Consider the following 15,625-nt stretch of genomic DNA (forward strand, 5'->3'; position numbering starts at 1 on the left):
ATCTGAACAATACTGACTGAATGTCGATCAGGAGAGGCACACCTTTGGGTCTATAACTTAAGCAATTTATGGCCACTGGGTCATAAATTGACTGGGCTATGTGAGCACATTTATGAATGAAAACAAATATACTACAAGCTGAAACACGAGAGATCACACTCAGGACAGGTGGGCAAAGAGTAAGGACATCGGGTCTACAACACATTAGTATGTAGGTGATTCTTTTAGCAGCGTAAATAAATTACTTTCTTTTCCCTTAGCTAATGCAGATAAAATAAACAATAGCAAATAAAATCACAGAAATACTTTTCCATAAGTCTCCCCATGGCCACAGTTACACACACAAGAGCACATCTCAGGGAATAACTATGAAATGCATTTGTCTAAATCTCTTGACTACAGATTACCAAATATGTGTTCTTCACTCAAGGCCATTTTCGCCTCCAGCTCCCATGACGAAGAGGGTAGTGAGTGTGTGAAGAAACAATTCTTCTATTTCAACACTTCTGAATATACTGTAGTAAACATTTGAAATCATTACACTGTATATTACAATTTACTGAAATATCTCCTTCTGTCTGAAATTACCTGTTCAAAACTCAGAAACAGTGAATTGTTGCCATTGCACATGTTTGCAGACCTTCCCTGGTAAAATCTGTAACTATGGAAACAATTAGTGTAGTCCACACTTTGCATCCACGGTTATAGCAGCTGCTAAAGGTCAGTTATTCACAACTGGTCAAATTGCAGCAACTGTGTGTTTCTGTGTTTTCAGCAGGTGATTTTAGAAAAAATTCCTTTGAAATGCATCACGTTGTATAACAAAGATTTCTGGACGGGAAGACTATTTATTACCTTTGCTATATCAACAGCTGCAGAAATAAATGTAGGCGATTTATCTAATTTAGCTTTGTCAAGGTCTAACAAGGACAGACTTTTTATTTTTATACAAGTATAATAGAAATTGTTTGTTTAAACCCACACATAAGCCTAGCTCAGTCGTACCTTTGTAGATATAATGGCAGCTGGTGGTAGTGACTGCCACAATAGCAGGAGAAAATCAATTAGTACAAACGGTTCTCTGGACTCTGACTCTCAGCAAAGCCACGAAGCAAAGGTTATTTCAATATGAAGCTACCACTGGTTACAGGAAAAAAAAAAATCCATAGTTTGTAGTCAGTGTGTCATCTTACAAGGAGCAGTCCTGCTGACTGCACTGACCTGTGATCTGAGAGGTGCTCGGCCCTCGGAAGCTGTGGAGTCGTCCTACAAGGAGCAGTCCTGCTGACTGCACTGACCTGTGATCTGAGAGGTGCGCGGCCCTCGGAAGCTGTGGGGTCATCCTACAAGGAGCAGTCCTGCTGACTGCACTGACCTGTGATCTGAGAGGTGCGCGGCCCTCGGGAGCTGTGGGGTCATCCTACAAGGAGCAGTCCTGCTGACTGCACTGACCTGTGATCTGAGAGGTGCGCGGCCCTCGGGAGCTGTGGAGTCATCCTACAAGGAGCAGTCCTGCTGCTGACCTGTGATCTGAGAGATGCGGGGACCTCGGGAGCTGTGGGGTCATCCTACAAGGAGCAGTCCTGCTGCTGACCTGTGATCTGAGAGGTGCGTGGTCCCTGGGGAGCTGTGGAGTCGTCCTACAAGGAGCAGTCCTGCTGACTGCACTGACCTGTGATCTGAGAGGTGCGGGGACCTCGGGAGCTGTGGAGTCGTCCTACAAGGAGCAGTCCTGCTGACTGCACTGACCTGTGATCTGAGAGATGCGGGGACCTCGGGAGCTGTGGAGTCGTCCTACAAGGAGCAGTCCTGCTGCTGACCTGTAATCTGAGAGGTGCGCAGCCCTCGGGAGCTGTAGAGTCGTCCTACAAGGAGCAGTCCTGCTGCTGACCTGTGATCTGAGAGGTGCGTGGTCCCTGGGGAGCTGTGGAGTCGTCCTACAAGGAGCAGTCCTGCTGACTGCACTGACCTGTGATCTGAGAGGTGCGCGGCCCTCGGAAGCTGTGGGGTCATCCTACAAGGAGCAGTCCTGCTGACTGCACTGACCTGTGATCTGAGAGGTGCGCGGCCCTCGGGAGCTGTGGAGTCGTCCTACAAGGAGCAGTCCTGCTGCTGACCTGTGATCTGAGAGATGCGGGGACCTCGGGAGCTGTGGGGTCATCCTACAAGGAGCAGTCCTGCTGACTGCACTGACCTGTGATCTGAGAAGTGCGTGGCCCTCGGAAGCTGTGGAGTCGTCCTACAAGGAGCAGTCCTGCTGACTGCACTGACCTGTGATCTGAGAGGTGCGGGGACCTCGGGAGCTGTGGAGTCGTCCTACAAGGAGCAGTCCTGCTGACTGCACTGACCTGTGATCTGAGAGATGCGGGGACCTCGGGAGCTGTGGAGTCGTCCTACAAGGAGCAGTCCTGCTGCTGACCTGTAATCTGAGAGGTGCGCAGCCCTCGGGAGCTGTAGAGTCGTCCTACAAGGAGCAGTCCTGCTGCTGACCTGTGATCTGAGAGGTGCACGGTCCTCGGGAGCTGTGGAGTCGTCCTACAAGGAGCAGTCCTGCTGACTGCACTGACCTGTGATCTGAGAGGTGCGCGGCCCTCGGGAGCTGTGGAGTCGTCCTACAAGGAGCAGTCCTGCTGACTGCACTGACCTGTGATCTGAGAGGTGCTCGGTCCTCGGGAGCTGTGGAGTCGTCCTACAAGGAGCAGTCCTGCTGCTGACCTGTGATCTGAGAGGTGCACGGCCCTCGGGAGCTGTGGAGTCGTCCTACAAGGAGCAGTCCTGCTGCTGACCTGTAATCTGAGAGGTGCACGGTCCTCGGGAGCTGTGGAGTCGTCCTACAAGGAGCAGTCCTGCTGACTGCACTGACCTGTAATCTGAGAGGTGCGCGGCCCTCGGGAGCTGTAGAGTCGTCCTACAAGGAGCAGTCCTGCTGCTGACCTGTGATCTGAGAGGTGCGTGGTCCCTGGGGAGCTGTGGAGTCGTCCTACAAGGAGCAGTCCTGCTGACTGCACTGACCTGTGATCTGAGAGGTGCGCGGCCCTCGGGAGCTGTGGAGTCGTCCTACAAGGAGCAGTCCTGCTGACTGCACTGACCTGTGATCTGAGAGGTGCGCGGCCCTCGGGAGCTGTGGAGTCATCCTACAAGGAGCAGTCCTGCTGACTGCATTGAATGGCAAGGTTCTAGACTTTCTGCTGGATAAGGGTAGAGTTAATATTGTTTCTGGACACTGCATATTCCAGTCAGGGAGGTGGTGGCCGTCAGACGCTGCTCTACCACCAGTTTCCGGTCTGCTCCGGGTCCACCAGATCCATATTTGCAAAATAAACAAAAAAACAACCACATTTTCTTGGACAATGTCACTAGGGGGGAGCTCGTCTGCCCCAGGGGTAACTTAGAAACACGTATGTGATGCTTCAGCCTGGAAACTAGCGGTATAACTGAAGTGAATTGTGTTATACAATCTACATAGAATTGTTTTGGCTTTCATTCCCACATTTTCTTTACACTATAAGCTCTAGTGAGCAGAATCTTCTTATTGCTGTGGTAAGTTTAGTGCCTCCCCCTGTACAGTGTTACTGATTACACAGACACTAAATAATGGATAATAAGACGACGTTGGTAATACCTAGTGATTTGGGTCAGCAAATGCCATGTGCTAGATCTAAGGATATATAAAGCGAACACTTTCATGCATAAAGGGTGGATACGGGAATGTTCAGCTCTGCTGACAAAGGTTTAACAATACAAACAGTAGTATCTACATAATACAATGTCCACACCGACATAATGATATAATCAGGATATGGAGGTCAGGACGCCTGGACCTGTTCTGTAATACACAATAGTGTAAGTCAGGGAGTGTGTCCATAAACTGTACCAACTAAAATAACCCTTTGTGACCAGATCAGATAAAGATCCCACCATCCGTCCAGCAAGTCCCGGGGAGATAGACATGTCTGATAGGATCCAAAACGCTTCAGCCTGTGTCCTCAGAGAGCGTCTGTGCTCAGAGTAACACATCAAAGCGGAACACCGAAAAAACCAAAGCTGAACAAGATGTAGAGCTCCCAATTCAGTCTGCAGCCTTCTGTATCACTTAATGTCCCGGGAGGTGGCGGTGAGGTTGTCTGGTTATCACACAACCAGATGTTTTTCTAAGAAGAACTTAGTAACCCCAAATCAATTTCTGTACTGTTTCTCTTTATGTCATACAGTCCCAAGTTCATAATCAACAGTTTCACTCTGCCTATAAAATCTGTGATTGTAAATGTATTTATTATTAGGTGTTATTGTACTGAAGTAGAGTTACTACCGAGTAAGCAGATTGGGGTACTGTGTGTGTTCGGACTGACGGTATGGCCTAAGCAGCATAAGAGACTGTCGCAAGGACATGCTGACATGTAGAAGCCTCCCGGCGCTGCCACAACTGGACCAATCAAAGCGACACCTGCAGCCGAGATGCTGAAAATCAACCGATTCGGCGCAGACAGACAACTGCAGAGGCTGCAAGGGAAGGAGCTGCAGCCCGATTCACTGGCAAGAGAGAAATTGGGGACAGAACAGATGGGTGCAGTACATTAAAGAGAAGAGTGGAAGTAGAGGAGGAAACTAAGAAAATGGAAGTGTATAGAAGGGAAGAATAAAGGGTGGACTACCTCCGGCTGCTCCAGTTTCCCTCCCACAGTCCCTCCGCTGCTAGTATGATTTTACATTCCCTGCTGCTCCGCACCCGTCTCTCCCCTCCGCCAGTCCCTACACGGATTCCCTTCACCCTGCAGAGACCAGTTCAAGCTCCTTACCCACAGCCAATCCTCTCCCTTCACCCTCCCTCCCGTCCTCTCCATTCTGCTAATAACAGCCTCCTCACTCATTACCTACTCTCACTCCCACCTCCAGGACCTCTCACAACTTGTGAAACTCACCCCTTTGCCCAATATTAAAGCTTACCAGCTCTCTTCCTAACTCATCACACTCACCCATACCTTCTTGTCACCTCCATCCGTTGTGACCCCCCCCCGTAGATGTTGTAAGCCCTCATTAGTAGGGCCCCCTTTCCACATATCACCTATGCCACCAGCACATTTGTGTCTGTTCCTGGGTGCTGCACCATCCTCCTGGGCTCAGCTTTCACAGATTTGCTCTCTATTCTGAGAAGAGACAGATAAGAGGAGTGGAGGAGGCATTAGTCACTGATTGGAGGAGGTGGGAGAATTACAGGGGACGTTAGGAAGCGACGAGGTAGTAAGAGAAGTAGAGCAGAGACCGCGCAGAGCAGCTGGAAGTTACCATGATTCTTCAGGACCACCGAGTGACACAAGCTTCTGCACCAGGAAACCCCCAAATAACATCTGCTCAACCAGGAGAACCAAGGCTATGAAAGTACAAACACGCTGTAGCGTCAACACACAACTCTAATAGTCTCGGCCAGGTGAATCGAGAAGTCCCTCTTGTAGTCAATGATAACTATCAGGAACGCTCCTCACTGACAAAATGACAGTAACTGGGAGTCCTGGGTCCTACGAGTCCACTGCGTCAGAGACTGCAACACTCTGTAATCACAGGTCTGTTAATGGCCTTGGGCTAATAGATAAAGATTACTGAGACTGTATTCGTTATAATCTAAATGTGGGTACATTGTAAGGCTGGGTACACAATATAGTTTTCAGCCGATTATCGGACCAATCACACGATAAACGACCGTTCAGCCCAATATCACATTAGTGTGTACGCTACAACGATGAATAATCATTCCACGGCACATCCTCTCCTTTCATTTGATTTTTAAACTGAACTAAAAATCTCAATCTACAATGGAACCATGTTGTTCCAATTCTGCAATGTGTATGCACTCAGATCTCTATGGACACTGCTGGTCGTTGGTAAGATCGTTAAAAATGTCACAACATGAGACATTATCTGTAGTGTGTACCGAGCCCAACTGTGTTGCAGTGCTAATTTTAATTAGATGTTTGCTTACATTTAGTGGGGAATTCAATTGGCTGTGTTGCCTGCGCACTATTACCATTTTTACGGTAATAGTGCACTTAAATACCGTTATTAAGGTAATTTCAACGCCGGCTTTATGCTCGCAGCTCCCTGCGAAAGCCGGGTAAAATTTACCGTAATAATGTTAATAAGTTTAACGCTGCGCTACTTCGGGGGAAATTGTATTCCTCCCTTAGGGGGGAATTCAATTGACAGCGTTACTCATGAGAATAACACGATCCGCTGACTATTACTGCTAGTAATTGGTAATTTTAACATGGATTATTGCTCTCAGAGCTGCAAGCAAAAATCAGTGAAGTAATTACTGTACTAACAGTAATAGAGCACGGGGCGTGCTATTCTCATGAGTAACGCTGTAGACTGAATTCCCCCGTAGTGTGTTAATGCTATCTGTTATATCAACTGCAGTCCTGTCCCTAGTTCCTCACTGGGACAATATCCAGATACAAGGGCAGTGAACCATGCCTGAGGCCTCCCATTGTTCACCACAATCCACCAAATATTTGTTCTGTTGTTTTGAGCTTCCAGTGTGATAAATGTTAGTTACTCAGAAATTGTGTCTTTCTGGCAGTTTGCATCAACAAAAGGATCCTGTAACCATTAGGTTTGTACCTACACCCAAAAAAGTTTTTGCACAACTTTATTTTCATATCATAGATTCATCTATCAATAAAAGTATCAGCAAAACCCACTGAGGATGTGAGCCGGTCTCACGGATTATATGTGTTATATTTACCATTTTCTAAAGACCCTGAGAACGGCTTACATGAGGATAAAGACGATATAATAATGGATTAAAAACAAAAAAACTTGTTTTTATTCATTACTCAAAAACGTTCCATTGAACATACACAGACTCCTAATCTACCTGTAAGGATCACAATGTGAGGCCAACCTAAGACATTGCTCCTGTACAATGTATATTAGTCTATTCACAGATGTCTACCGAGTAGCCAGTGACACCTTATACACCAGTATCACTAGCAGCCGAGGGACGTGTAGTCAGAGATAGACTAGTGGCTCATTGAGATATATAAACCAGACAACAATGTATCTTCTATGTAACAACAGTAATGACTGACTAATACAGAGAAGCTGAGGGTTCTGGGTAATGTAGGATGGACACATAACTCCGGGTAAATGAAAGGACATAGGAAAAGAATCAGCTCCCATGACAATGTAGGACGATATAATGACAAATAGATGAAGCCTAGACACACAATTATAGTTATACTCTAACACACAAGAAGGACTTGTAGATACCTCGGAGGCATCATGACATGCGATACATTCTGCAGTAACTTTATTCGTCTTACCTGTGACTGACGCACGAATATCCCATGGTTCTCGTCGCAGGTGAAGTATTTCCTGCCCTGCACCGTGCCATCATTCTTGCCCCTGGCATCATCCAGAATAACACCCACCCATTTTCCTGTGGCAAAGAGTGTCGCTCCTACGAAAGCCACAGTTCCTCTGTGTCCCTTCCCGATCACCTCCACGCGGGAGCCCACCTTCAGCGGCTTTCCTGTGGCCTCCACACTCATCCTGGCGTTAGAGCTGGGGGTCTGCAGGATGCAGATGATAAGATGTGACAAGAGAAAGATCTGGATTAGGAACTGTGTCTATGCGTCATGCTGCCCACACATTGCAATAATAATGACATTGTCTGATGGAATATTCCTACATACTGTGTGTGTGGGCAGCGCCAGCTATGGACAAGATAAGAGGACACATAATGTAAGCACCACAAGTATCCCACCTCTCTACTCTGCTTTCTTCAGTGTTTCCATGTATACAGCACTGCAAATATAAAACTTGCAATCCACCCACCACCTTGTATTACGGAAACCTGTGACCCACATTATCAATGCTTCCCAGATCCACAAAACCAGCAACATGCTGCACGACACAGCCGTCACCACATACTGCAATCACAAGGACAAAATAATACTACAGTACAGGTATTACTGTCATACGGAGACTAGAGCCGGGCAGTGTGTGCATCTGCCAGGTGAAGAACTGTGATCACCCATCTCCGACACTGAGATGTGTGTAACCTGTCACTTGTTGCCTAATTAGTGCCCTCATTTATGTATGTATACAATATGGGCTCTGACAAACACCTCACTTATGGAGAAGTGTCTATTTTATGTCACATACAGAAAGTAGGCTATGGTGGTGTCTATCCGGTGGAATAAGATACGAGTGACTTCCTCATATGGCATGAGGTGTAGACATCTCCGTAGTACACTCCAGCAATAAGATGATGCAGCCAATATAACAGGGAGCGTCCAGTGAGTGGATTACTAATCATGCCAGGAGACGGCTACACCAAACTATCAATATGATGCACAATAGAGCATAGCTTAGGGGATCCCGTAGTGTCTGTACAACGCCCACATAGGTTATATGTGAACCTACATGAAAAAAAAAAAAAAAAAAAGAAAACACAATTCAAATAAAGTTTATCTAAAACACTCCAAAACTCTCCTTCATCACTATTATAAAAAAAACACTGCGCGAGGGGAACGCGGAGCAACGGAGACACCGCGCGAGGGGAACGCGGGGCAACGGAGACACCGCGCGAGGGGAACGGGGGGCAACGGAGACACCGCGCGAGGGGAACGGGGGGCAACGGAGACACCGCGCGAGGGGAACGGGGGGCAACGGAGACACCGCGCGAGGGGAACGGGGGGCAACGGAGACACCGCGCGAGGGGAACGCGGGGCAACGGAGACACCGCGCGAGGGGAACGCGGGGCAACGGAGACACCGCGCGAGGGGAACGCGGGGCAACGGAGACACCGCGCGAGGGGAACGCGGGGCAACGGAGACACCGCGCGAGGGGAACGCGGGGCAACGGAGACACCGCGCGAGGGGAACGCGGGGCAACGGAGACACCGCGCGAGGGGAACGCGGGGCAACGGAGACACCGCGCGAGGGGAACGCGGGGCAACGGAGACACCGCGCGAGGGGAACGCGGGGCAACGGAGACACCGCGCGAGGGGAACGCGGGGCAACGGAGACACCGCGCGAGGGGAACGGGGGGCAACGGAGACACCGCGCGAGGGGAACGGGGGGCAACGGAGACACCGCGCGAGGGGAACGCGGGGCAACGGAGACACCGCGCGAGGGGAACGCGGGGCAACGGAGACACCGCGCGAGGGGAACGGGGGGCAACGGAGACACCGCGCGAGGGGAACGGGGGGCAACGGAGACACCGCGCGAGGGGAACGCGGGGCAACGGAGACAACGCGCGAGGGGAACGCGGGGCAACGGAGACACCGCGCGAGGGGAACGGGGGGCAACGGAGACACCGCGCGAGGGGAACGGGGGGCAACGGAGACACCGCGCGAGGGGAACGGGGGGCAACGGAGACACCGCGCGAGGGGAACGGGGGGCAACGGAGACACCGCGCGAGGGGAACGGGGGGCAACGGAGACACCGCGCGAGGGGAACGCGGGGCAACGGAGACACCGCGCGAGGGTAATGGAGACACTACATGAGGTGAATAGAGGGAGATGGAGACACTGCATGAGGTGAATAGAGGCAGATGGAGACACTACATGAGATGAATAGAGGGAGATGGAGACACTCCATGAGGTGAATAGAGGCAGATGGAGACACTGCATGAGGTGAATAGAGGCAGATGGAGACACTGCATGAGGTGAATAGAGGCAGATGGAGACACCGCATGAGGTGAATAGAGGCAGATGGAGACACTGCATGAGGTGAATAGAGGCAGATGGAGACACCGCATGAGGTGAATAGAGGCAGATGGAGACACTGCATGAGGTGAATAGAGGCAGATGGAGACACTGCATGAGATGAATAGAGGGAGATGGAGACACCGCATGAGGTGAATAGAGGCAGATGGAGACACTACATGAGATGAATAGAGGGAGATGGAGACACTGCATGAGGTGAATAGAGGGAGATGGAGACACTACATGAGATGAATAGAGGGAGATGGAGACACTGCATGAGGTGAATAGAGGCAGATGGAGACACTGCATGAGGTGATTAGAGGCAGATGGAGACACTGCATGAGGTGAATAGAGGGAGATGGAGACACTGCATGAGGTGAATAGAGGCAGATGGAGACACTGCATGAGGTGATTAGAGGCAGATGGAGACACTACATGAGGTGAATAGAGGCAGATGGAGACACTGCATGAGGTGAATAGAGGCAGATGGAGACACCGCATGAGGTGAATAGAGGCAGATGGAGACACCGCATGAGGTGAATAGAGGCAGATGGAGACACTACATGAGATGAATAGAGGGAGATGGAGACACTGCATGAGGTGAATAGAGGCAGATGGAGACACCGCATGAGGTGAATAGAGGCAGATGGAGACACTGCATGATGTGAATAGAGGCAGATGGAGACACTGCATGAGGTGAATAGAGGCAGATGGAGACACTGCATGAGGTGAATAGAGGCAGATGGAGACACCGCATGAGGTGAATAGAGGCAGATGGAGACACTGCATGAGGTGAATAGAGGCAGATGGAGACACTGCATGAGGTGAATAGAGGCAGATGGAGACACCGCATGAGGTGAATAGAGGCAGATGGAGACACTACATGAGATGAATAGAGGGAGATGGAGACACCGCATGAGGTGAATAGAGGCAGATGGAGACACTGCATGAGATGAATAGAGGGAGATGGAGACACTGCATGAGGTGAATAGAGGGAGATGGAGACACTACATGAGGTGAATAGAGGCAGATGGAGACACTGCATGAGGTGAATAGAGGCAGATGGAGACACTGCATGAGGTGAATAGAGGGAGATGGAGACACTGCATGAGGTGAATAGAGGCAGATGGAGACACTGCATGAGGTGAATAGAGGCAGATGGAGACACTGCATGAGGTGAATAGAGGCAGATGGAGACACTGCATGAGATGAATAGAGGGAGATGGAGACACTGCATGAGGTGAATAGAGGCAGATGGAGACACCGCATGAGGTGAATAGAGGCAGATGGAGACACCGCATGAGGTGAATAGAGGCAGATGGAGACACTGCATGAGGTGATTAGAGGCAGATGGAGACACTGCATGAGGTGAATAGAGGGAGATGGAGACACTGCATGAGGTGAATAGAGGCAGATGGAGACACTGCATGAGGTGAATAGAGGCAGATGGAGACACTGCATGAGGTGAATAGAGGCAGATGGAGACACTGCATGAGGTGAATAGAGGCAGATGGAGACACTGCATGAGGTGAATAGAGGCAGATGGAGACACTGCATGAGGTGAATAGAGGGAGATGGAGACACTGCATGAGGTGAATAGAGGGAGATGGAGACACTGCATGAGGTGAATAGAGGCAGATGGAGACACTGCATGAGGTGAATAGAGGGAGATGGAGACACTGCATGAGATGAATAGAGGCAGATGGAGACACTGCATGAGGTGAATAGAGGCAGATGGAGACACTGCATGAGGTGAATAGAGGGAGATGGAGACACTGCATGAGGTGAATAGAGGCAGATGGAGACACTGCATGAGGTGAATAGAGGCAGATGGAGACACTGCATGAGGTAAATAGAGGCAGATGGAGACACTGCATGAGGTGAATAGAGGCAGATGGAGACACTGCATGAGGTGAATAGAGGGAGATGGAGACACCGCATGAGATGAATAGAGGCAGATGGAGACACTGCATGAGGTGAATAGAGGCAGATGGAGACACTGCATGAGGTGAATAGAGGCAGATGGAGACACTGCATGAGGTGAATAGAGGCAGATGGAGACACTGCATGAGGTGAATAGAGGCAGATGGAGACACTGCATGAGGTGAATAGAGGCAGATGGAGACACTGCATGAGGTGAATAGAGGCAGATGGAGACACTGCATGAGGTGAATAGAGGGAGATGGAGACACTGCATGAGGTGAATAGAGGCAGATGGAGACACTGCATGAGGTGAATAGAGGCAGATGGAGACACTGCATGAGGTGAATAGAGGCAGATGGAGACACTGCATGAGGTGAATAGAGGCAGATGGAGACACTGCATGAGGTGAATAGAGGCAGATGGAGACACTGCATGAGGTGAATAGAGGCAGATGGAGACACTGCATGAGGTGAATAGAGGCAGATGGAGACACCGCATGAGGTGAATAGAGGCAGATGGAGACACCGCATGAGGTGAATAGAGGCAGATGGAGACACCGCATGAGGTGAATAGAGGCAGATGGAGACACCGCATGAGGTGAATAGAGGCAGATGGAGACACCGCATGAGGTGAATAGAGGCAGATGGAGACACCGCATGAGGTGAATAGAGGCAGATGGAGACACCGCATGAGGTGAATAGAGGCAGATGGAGACACCGCATGAGGTGAATAGAGGCAGATGGAGACACCGCATGAGGTGAATAGAGGGAGATGGAGACACCGCATGAGGTGAATAGAGGGAGATGGAGACACCGCATGAGATGAATAGAGGGAGATGGAGACACCGCATGAGATGAATAGAGGGAGATGGAGACACCACATGAGATGAATAGAGGGAGATGGAGACACTACATGAGGTGAATAGAGGGAGATGGAGACACTGCATGAGGTGAATAGAGGGAGATGGAGACACTGCATGAGGTGAATAGAGGGAGATGGAGACACTCCATGAGGTGAATAGAGGGAGATGGAGACACTGCATGAGGTGAATAGAGGGAGATGGAGACACTCCATGAGGTGAATAGAGGGAGATGGAGACACTCCATGAGGTGAATAGAGGGAGATGGAGACACTACATGAGGTGAATAGAGGGAGATGGAGACACTACATGAGGTGAATAGAGGGAGATGGAGACACTACATGAGGTGAATAGAGGGAGATGGAGACACTACACGAGGTGAATAGAGGGAGATGGAGACACTACATGAGGTGAATAGAGGGAGATGGAGACACTACATGAGGTGAATAGAGGAAGATGGAGACACTACATGAGGTGAATAGAGGAAGATGGAGACACTACATGAGGTGAATAGAGGAAGATGGAGACACTACACGAAGTGAATAGAGGGAGATGGAGACACTACACGAGGTGAATAAAGGGAGATAGAGACACTACACGAGGTGAATAGAGGGAGATGGAGACACTGCATGAGGTGAATAGAGGGAGATGGAGACACTGCATGAGGTGAATAGAGGGAGATGGAGACACTACATGAGAGGAATAGAGGGAGATGAATACATTAGATGAGGGGATATGGAGAAGGGATATGGAGACTAGAGGGAAATAGACATATGAGGGGATAGTGGGCGATGGAGACATTACACGAGGGGATAGTGGGTGATGGAGACATTGCACGAGGGGATAGTGGGTGATGGAGACATTGCACGAGGGGATAGTGGGCGATGCAGACATTATATGGGGTGAACGGCGGGTGATGGAGACATTAGATTAGGTGAATAGAGGAAGATGGAGACATTATATGAGGGGATATGGAGAACAGAGGGTGATGTAGACATTATATGAGGAGATATGGAGAATAGAGGGACATAGACATTATATGAGGGGATATGGAGAATAGAGGGACATAGACATTATATGAGGGTATATGGAGAATAGAGGGACATAGACATTATATGAGGGTATATGGAGAATAGGGGGTGATGTAGACATTATATGAGGGAATAGAGGGTGATGTAGACATTATATGAGGCGAATATAGAAACTAGAGGGACATAATTATATGAGGGGATATGAAGAATAGGGGGTAATGGAGACATATGAGGGGATATGGAGAATAGGGGGTGATGGAGACATTATATGAGGGGATATGGAGAATAGAGGGTGATGTAGACATTATATGAGGGGATATGGAGAATAGAGGTACATAGACATTATATGAGGTAATATGGAGAATAGGGGGTGATGGAGACATTATATGAGGGAATAGAGGGTGATGTAGACATTATATGAGGCGAATATAGAAACTAGAGGGACATAGACATAATATGAGGGGATATGAAGAATAGGGGGTGATGGAGACATTATATGAGGGGATATGGAGAATAGGGGGTGATGGAGACATTATATGAGGGGATATGGAGAATAGAGGGACATAGACATTATATGAGTGGATATGGAAAATAGGGGGTGATGGAGACATTATATGAGTGGATATGGAGAATAGGGGGTGATGGAGACATTATATGAGGGGATATGGAGAATAGAGGGTGATGTAGACATTATATGAGGGGATATGGAGAATAGAGGGACATAGACATTATATGAGGGGATATGGAGAATAGAGGGACAGACATTATATGAGGGGATATGGAGAATAGAGGGTGATGTAGACATTATATGAGGGGATATGGAGAATAGGGGGTGATGGAGACATTATATGAGGGGATATGGAGAATAGGGGGTGATGGAGACATTATATGAGGGGATATGGAGAATAGGGGGTGATGTAGACATTATATAAGTTGATATGGAGAATAGAGGGACATAGACATTATATAAGGGGATATGGAGAATAGAGGGACATATACATTATATAAGGGGATATGGAGAATAGAGGGACATAGACATTATATGAGGGGATATGGAGAATAGAGGGACATAGACATTATATGAGGGGATATGGAGAATAGAGGGACATAGACATTATATGAGGGGATATGGAGAATAGAGGGACATAGACATTATATGAGGGGATATGGAGAATAGAGGGACATAGACATTATATGAGGGGATATGGAGAATAGAGGGTGATGTAGACATTATATGAGGGGATATAGAGAATAGAGGGACATAGACATTATATGAGGTGAATATAGAAACTAGAGGGACATACACATTATATGAGGGGACATGGAGAATAGGGGGTGATGTAGACATTATATGATGGGATAGAGGGTGATGTAGACATTATATGAGGGGATATGGAGAATAGAGGGTGATGTAGACATTATATGATGGGATAGAGGGTGATGTAGACATTATATGAGGAGATATGGAGAATAGAGGGACATAGACATTATATGAGGGGATATGGAGAATAGAGGGACATAGACATTATATGAGGTAATATGGAGAATAGGTGTGATGTAGACATTATATGAGGGAATAGAGGGTGATGTAGACATTATATGAGGCGAATATAGAAACTAGAGGGACATAGACATTATATGAGGGGATATGAAGAATAGGGGGTAATGGAGACATATGAGGGGATATGGAGAATAGGGGGTGATGGAGACATTATATGAGGGGATATCGAGAATAGAGGGTGATGTAGACATTATATGAGGGGATATGGAGAATAGAGGGTGATGTAGACATTATATGAGGGAATATGGAGAATAGGGGGACATAGACATTATATGAGGGGATATGGAGAATAGAGGGACATAGACATTATATGAGTGGATATGGAGAATAGGGGGTGATGGAGACATTATATGAGTGGATATGGAGAATAGGGGGTGATGGAGACATTATATGAGGGGATATCGAGAATAGAGGGTGATGTAGACATTATATGAGGGGATATGGAGAATAGAGGGACATAGACATTATATGAGGGGATATGGAGAATAGAGGGACATAGACATTATATGAGTGGATATGGAGAATAGGGGGTGATGGAGACA

The 15,625-nt window shown here is 48.3% G+C and overlaps 1 protein-coding gene across 11 annotated transcripts in view; it reads right to left on the reverse strand.

Annotated features, from left to right (window-relative positions):
• Window positions 1-15,625, reverse strand: part of DCTN1 (dynactin subunit 1) — a 99,772-nt gene that overhangs the window by 64,525 nt on the left and 19,622 nt on the right. For 10 of the 11 annotated variants that reach the window (XM_075183108.1, XM_075183966.1, XM_075183885.1 and 7 more), the window contains exon 2: window positions 7,320-7,568. In XM_075183108.1, coding sequence (XP_075039209.1) covers window positions 7,320-7,568 — 249 coding nt within the window. Of the gene's footprint in view, window positions 1-7,319; window positions 7,569-8,163; window positions 8,282-15,625 lie in introns of those variants that run through there. The other variant, XM_075183373.1, reaches the window with a different exon arrangement.

This window comes from Mixophyes fleayi, chromosome 1 (genome assembly GCF_038048845.1).
Source record: "Mixophyes fleayi isolate aMixFle1 chromosome 1, aMixFle1.hap1, whole genome shotgun sequence".
Taxonomy (NCBI): domain Eukaryota; kingdom Metazoa; phylum Chordata; class Amphibia; order Anura; family Limnodynastidae; genus Mixophyes; species Mixophyes fleayi.